Source organism: Eumetopias jubatus, unplaced genomic scaffold (assembly GCF_037043125.1).
Source record: "Eumetopias jubatus isolate StellerSeaLion01/CBP00866 unplaced genomic scaffold, mEumJub1_p1.0 scaffold_9, whole genome shotgun sequence".
NCBI lineage: Eukaryota > Metazoa > Chordata > Mammalia > Carnivora > Otariidae > Eumetopias > Eumetopias jubatus.
In genome coordinates, this window is record NW_028274815.1 from 52618647 (window position 1) to 52625168 (window position 6522).

Below are 6522 nucleotides of genomic sequence, written 5' to 3' on the forward strand. Positions count from 1 at the left end.
CTTAAATAGGGATTTTTTTCAATAAATACAGTACAGTAGTATAAATGTATTTTCTTATGATTTTCTTAATATTTTCTTTTCTCTAGCTTACTTTATTATAAGAATATAGTATATAATATATAAAACATGCAAAATATATTAACCGACTGTTATCAGTAAGGCTTCTGGTCAACAGTAAGCTATTAGTTTAAGTTTGGGGGGATTCAAAAGTTATATGGGGAGCACCTGGGTGGCTCAGTCGTTAAGCATCTGCCTTTGGCTCAGGTCATGATCCCAGGGCGTCCGGGTCCCTGCTTAGCGGGAAACCTGCTTCTCCCTCTCCCACTCCCCCTGCTTGTGTTCCCTCTCTCGCTGTCTCTCTGTCGAATAAATAAAATCTTAAAAAAAAAAAAAGTTATGTGGGGATCTTCCACTGGGGTGGGGGTCAGGGCCCCTAATCCCACATTAACCCCACATTGTCCAAGGGTCGACTGTACATACATATATGAAATTACGGAGAGGGAAAATTTAATCTGTAGTAACAGCAGATCAGTGGTTGCCTGGGGTCAGGGTGGGAGAGTAGGGGGAGAAAGGGTGGAGATTGACTACGAAAGGGCAAGGTTTGTTAAAACTCCCAGAGCTATATACTTAAGATCTGCGCTTTGATCTGGATGTTAATCAGATTAAATATTTTTTAAGACTGAAGGAAGACAGGAAAGGAGAGAGGAGACAGTGAGTCCCAGCGTCCCCTCCAGCCCCATAGGGGCTCAGGCTTAGTCGGGCGTGCGGGGCGGGGCCACGAGGGGAGGAGGGGCAGACGCCTGAGAGCCCGATGGGGAGGCGGGGCGCGGGGCGCGGCAGGCGCCTGCAGTTCTTCCTCTCCGACGCCAGGCGGCGGCGTGGGCGGGGAAGCGTGGCGGTGACCCGGGCAGCCGCAGCAAGAGGGCGGGCCGAGCGCGGGACTCCATGTGGGCGCCGGCGCGGAGTGGGTGAGGCGCGGGGTCGCCATGGCGGAGATGCAGCAGCTGCGGGTACAGGAGGCGGTGGACTCCATGGTGAAGAGCCTGGAGAGAGAGAACATCAGGAAGATGCAGGTAGCGGGCGGGGGTCATGGCGCGGAGTCCTGGCAGTCCGCGATTCCCTTCTCGCAGCCGCGGTACGCTGCTGCCCGCCTCCCTGCAGACCCGAGTCGGGGCGTCCCTGGGGTCGCCGCGGCCCCCTCGGAAGCACCTCTCACCCTCAACTCGTGGAGCTTCCGCCGAGCGAATGAAATCTGTGCTCCCTCCCCACGCGCGAAGCCGTTTTCCCCCCAGGCCAGCTCCGGGGAGGGGCTGTTAGACCCTGGACCAGCGTTAGAAAGCCCCTAGTGCGAGGCGTTCGGCCTCCCCCGCCTTCCTGTCTTGTGCTGCCCCTTCCGCAGGTGAGCGGACCGAGGCCCAGAAAGGGCACGGCCAAGGTGAAACACCGGAAAGGCAAAAGCGCTTGGCTTCCTCAGTGGCCGTGTCATGCCCGTTTTAGTGTCTGCTCCACACAGTGCTGCTTTATATGCCGTTGTGCTTTGATCCCCTAAATGGTATGTGGCTCTTGGTCCTGCCTCTCTTACAAAATTGTGGGGTTTCTGTTGTAGTGCTTCTTGGGTCATTGATAATGGATCGGTTGCCCCCTGGTGGAAAGTACATTACTAGGTTGCTGACCTCTGAACCCTGTGGTATAGGTACCTGATTTTCAGAATTTGACTTCATCAGACCCACCTCCACCTTCTCCGTCCACCCCAGCCTTCGATGCACCAAGTGCCAATGAGCTAGCAGCAAAAAGGCCGTGAAATCTTCTGCTGGGCTTCGGGGATAATTTTCCCATTTGTGGTTTGAGGTTCTTGGTGCCTGTTAGGAGAGATGCAAATATAGATGCTCCTCTGTTGCACTCCATGGTTATCTCTGCCCCAGAGGCTTTCCTGCCTAACCTCTCTCTCTCTGCCCTCCCTCCCCAGGGCCTCATGTTCCGGTGCAGTGCCAGCTGCTGTGAGGACAGCCAGGCCTCCATGCAGCAGGTGCATCAGTGCATTGAACGCTGCCATGCGCCTCTGGCTCAAGCTCAGGCCTTGGTGACCAGTGAGTTGGAGAAGTTCCAGGTGAGAAATATCCCAAGCAGAGGACATCAGGCCTTGGTGTTGCTCTTTATTTGTTCAAAACTCTTGGCTCTAATATCTTGGTTCTTTTAACATTTGTGACAGTCCTGTGGCCAGCCAGTCTTCACAGGGTTTGAAATTTGGGGGAAAACTCCTGGAGGTTGAGTGCTATAAGTATTCCCCATAGAAGAAATGATGTAAAAAGGAGTACATGACCAAGAGCCTTTTCCCCCCATAGACACGAAATAGATATACCGTATAGTATAAAGCTTTCTAAGATACATATTAATTCATTCTTAGACTAGTAGAATCCCCAGGAAAGTGGAGTAGGCTAGTCATAAAGAGGTGCAGATTGGCACAATATCCTGCCGTCATGTTTTGGACTTGCCCACCCAGAACCACCCCTGTTTGCTATACCTAGAGGGCAGCTCCTCTGTCACTAAAGAACAGTCATTTATATGAAGTATTAGTAATACTGACTCATTGATGTCTTCCTCACAAGCCCCTCTGAGGTCACTAAGAGCAAAAGGTATCTACCGGATCTCTTTCGGGAGAAAAGGGTAGCCACAACTTCATTTTATTCCCTTCCTATGACTATACCTTCCTGGAGCCAGAGAAAGCAGAGCCCACTTCTGAACCAGTTTTTCATAGCCTGAGATCCTGTTCACATGGGACAAATTGTATCTAATATACAATTTTTACATTCTGCTCTACGGAATTCTTCAAAATTACTGACACTGTGAAGGACAAACTTATCCAATTTCCTGAACCCACAGAGGTTTCTTTGTGTTCATTTTGACAGCTAATTTTCACGATAGGGTCTTTGACATTTTGATTCTTGAATTGCTATATAACTTTTTCCTTCTGTTCACTTTGTAGTCCTCTCTAATTAGACTGACTCTTCTACTCCGCCAGAGCTGTGCTGGCCACTCCCCTCTGTGGAGCTAAATCCGGTGGTCATTTCTCATCCCTTATCTTACTCAGCCTGTCTGCATCGCTGACGCAGTGATCACTTGCCTCCTGAAACAGTTTGTTCAGTTGGGCACCAAGACACCTCACTCTGTGGTTTCCCACCTCTCTCCCTGGCTGTCCTTTCTTGGCCTCCTTTCCTGCTCTTCCCCTCCAGCCTGTGAGCATCGGAGTGCTAGCGCTGTCCTTGGGCCTTTTTTGATTTAATTCTCTAGTCTCATAGCTACAAATATCTGTAATAAATATCGTCTATAGGCTGACAACTCCTACATTCATTCGTATCTGTAGACCAGATTCACTCAGATTCATATATCTAACTGCTTCTTCAACATCTCCCCCCATTTTGTCTAACTCCCCTCATTGGAATGTAAGTTCTATGAGGGCAAGAACTTTATGTTTTACTCATTGCTGTATTCCCCAGCATTAGAAGAGTACCTGACACATAGTAGATACTCAATAAATATTTTTTGAGTGTTTTTCTGTAGCAAGGACAGACATTAAAGAATCAAAATGTAAGTCTTAACTATAGCTGACCAACGGTAGCTTCTAGTTACTTCCCTCTTCTGCAGGGGGCTTCTGTATAATTTATTCTATCATTCATTGCTTTCTTGTCATGCTTTGTCTGGACCCTCCTGGTGCCACCCTCTATTTCAGTCAGGATAATCTTGATTAATTGCACTATAGTGTCCCTTTAATTGATCAAGATTATATATGTGAGGCCAAAATATGTAGAAAGGGGCCTAGCACATGGTAAGCACTTGGTAAATGGAGGCCAGCCTTTCAGCCTTCTCTGCCCTCTTCCTTCTTGCCACAGGACCGCCTGGCCCGATGCACCATGCATTGCAATGACAAAGCCAAAGATTCAATAGATGCGGGAAGTAAAGAGCTTCAGGTGAAACGGCAGCTCGAGAGTTGTGTGACCAAGTGTGTGGATGACCACATGCACCTCATCCCGACCATGACCAAGAAGATGAAGGAGTCTCTCTTGTCCATTGGGAAATAGAAGTCCTCGCAATTGGCCATCGGGGCTGACCAGCAGGAATCTATTTAAAAAGAAATGGGAGTTTTGGTCTTTTAAGTGAAGTTTATGAAGACATTAAGGATGGCAGCAAGTGTGAGGCATGTGTCACTTGCCTCTGGATACTGGTTCCTTTATGTTTCAACCCTAGAAAGTGAAATGGAAAAAACTGGTGCTAAAATTTGGGTTAGAGATGGTCACAGGAAAGTTTTTGATAGCCTAAATTTCATGTGCTTGTCCTGGCTCAAGGGATTCCTTGTACCAAGCCAGAGCCCTCCAAGATACCAGATTGTTCTCAGTACACAGCTACCAGCAGGCTGGCAGGTTCCTCTAACCTGCCTATGATTTGGTGGTATAAGCAGAGGTGTTTCTGTTTGTTGCCAACCTCCTGTTTACCAGAAGGATCATCAAATCGTTTTCTATAAGCTGTAAAACAAAATCCACGAGGTTACTAATTTAGAAGGGAAAAAAGATTTCTGGGTCTTTGTTTTGCTTGGTTTTGTTTTATATACAAGGGCATGAAATTGATTTAAGATGTGGAGTTGGGAGAGGTAGTCAGATAAGAACTTTGAACAGTTCTTGTGGATATCTGTTCCTGGCCATCAAGATGTGGATATACATTTCTTGAAATATATGTTATATCTTTCAGCTAGGAGACCCTGTTAAAACATGACAAGCGATGTTACACTGGGTATGGGAAGCGGACTTTCCCTCTCACTCGCTGCCATGATGGGCCCTGAGGCTATCTGCAGAAGAGCAACAAGACAATCTTGGAAGTGACACTCGAAGGGAAAGGGGGTTTTTATTGCACTATATACCAGTATCCAGGAATGAACATTGAAGGAGGAACTGTTGTCTTCTTAATTATGAGAGTTATTAAATACTGGATGTGGAAAAACCTGGTTTTTATAGAACAGAATGGAATGAAGGCCTAAACTCAGTATTGCTTATTTTGCCCCCTGAAATAACAGAGCCCTATTGAGACAATCCCTTGGCAACAGGAAGGTCAATGGAGAAAAAGTAGGCAATCAGGGGTGAGCTGTGATTCCTTTAAAGGAAAAGAGGGGCAACCCCCTATTACCAAATACCACTTTTGCCTGGGGCCTTTGCAGCAAGCAGTGTTCCTGCCCCAGCTCTAGCACCTTTTCATTTTGATAAGGACCTTACTGTCTTTTTACCAGCTTATTACTTGAAATGATAATATAGCCTGTGTTTGGTGTTTCAAGGCTGTGATATATTTTCCTAGTGGTTCAGTTTTAAAAAATAAAGGTTTAGTTTTTCCTCCACTAAGATGTTTCTTATGTCTGGGTAGTGAATATATAACTTTCTTAGGATGCTTCTCTTTGTAGTGTGTGAAATAAGTTTCTTAAGAGGTCATGAAGAGTAAAAATTATTTATGAACTATGATTCAAATGCAGGTTCGTTGTAAATGGGAAGAACTGAGGGCAGGCTACAGCACTATGACTTAAAGTCCATTCATTAAAAAACAAACTAAGGCTAAAAAAATTCAGTATCCATTTCAGGACTCTAGCTTCAACTAAACACTAACAGCAAGATGGAAAGGGTAATTAATGATCCCTCTTGAGAAAATGCAACGTCTAGGATTTTGAGTGTCAAGACAGTATAAATTATGTGATGAGTTTAATTAAGTCTTTACTATCATTAGTAAATAGAGCCATTCCTGAACATTAGGAATGAATGGAATTATGGAGACTCGTCCCCTACTTAGAATCACCAAGGCTTTACTATTTTGGCCTAAGTCTTCTATAATCCCAATTTGTATTTTATTCATACATATGTATTCGCCTTTTTTTGGGTAACTTAAGTGGGAACAAATCGGAGATCACTTTACACTTGAGTTGATTTTCAAGTCAAGAGTATCTCGTTAGAGATCGTTCACGTTTTTTATATAGGAGCAAGGCACATCAAGTAGGGTTCTGGAGGCAGTGTTACAAGAATTGGAGGACTGTCAATAGGTAATCCACTTCCGCGCTCTAGATTCAAATTCTTAGAAACGCTACATCACCCTACTTCTCTGGTGTCCAAAGGTCGCTAATTGATGTTACTGGAACGCTAGGCTTAGCGTGACAATATGCGGGAATACATGCCAAAGAACTATTAGAGGCCCACTACTCCAGAACCTATATTCACTTAATATATGAAGAAGGCAACCAAGGAAGTGCACAAAAAGGGATAAGCCGGTTTCGCCTAGAAACTAGAGACCAAGCTGCTATGTCAATTTTACAAACAAGGAAACGGAACTGAGAAGACGACTGGCCCCACCCCTAACCCTATCTTGGCCAATCGCTGGTGACGCAATCGGAAACACGAGACAGATAAATTCAGGCGCCCCCAAAGTATCGCGAGGTAAAATGTGAAATCAGCCGACATTTGATTGGCTGGCGGGATCGGTGACGTCAGACGCGAAACG

The 6522-nt window shown here is 45.9% G+C and overlaps 1 protein-coding gene across 2 annotated transcripts; it reads left to right on the forward strand.

The window, feature by feature from the left end:
- Positions 1–897: 897 nt before the first annotated feature.
- Positions 898–5377, forward strand: TIMCC (TIM double twin CX3C motif chaperone). Of its 2 annotated transcripts, none has more exons than XM_028116351.2 (3): positions 898–1073; positions 1967–2107; positions 3888–5377. In XM_028116351.2, exons 1-3 carry the CDS (start codon positions 987–989, stop codon positions 4074–4076), a joined length of 417 nt encoding a protein of 138 aa, XP_027972152.1. In that variant the 5' UTR covers positions 898–986; the 3' UTR covers positions 4077–5377. The 2 variants fall into 2 exon arrangements, with proteins under 2 accessions (XP_027972152.1, XP_027972153.1); XM_028116352.2 differs by lacking the exon at positions 898–1073 and adding an exon at positions 1095–1552.
- Positions 5378–6522: the final 1145 nt, after the last annotated feature.

Coding starts and splice junctions, on each gene's coding strand:
- TIMCC (XM_028116351.2), top strand. CDS start 987: ATGGCGGAGATGCAGCAGCTGCGGGTACAGGAGGCGGTGGACTCCATG. Junction 1,074..1,966: donor AGAACATCAGGAAGATGCAG/GTAGCGGGCGGG, acceptor CTCCCTCCCCAG/GGCCTCATGTTCCGGTGCAG. Junction 2,108..3,887: donor GTGAGTTGGAGAAGTTCCAG/GTGAGAAATATC, acceptor TTCTTGCCACAG/GACCGCCTGGCCCGATGCAC.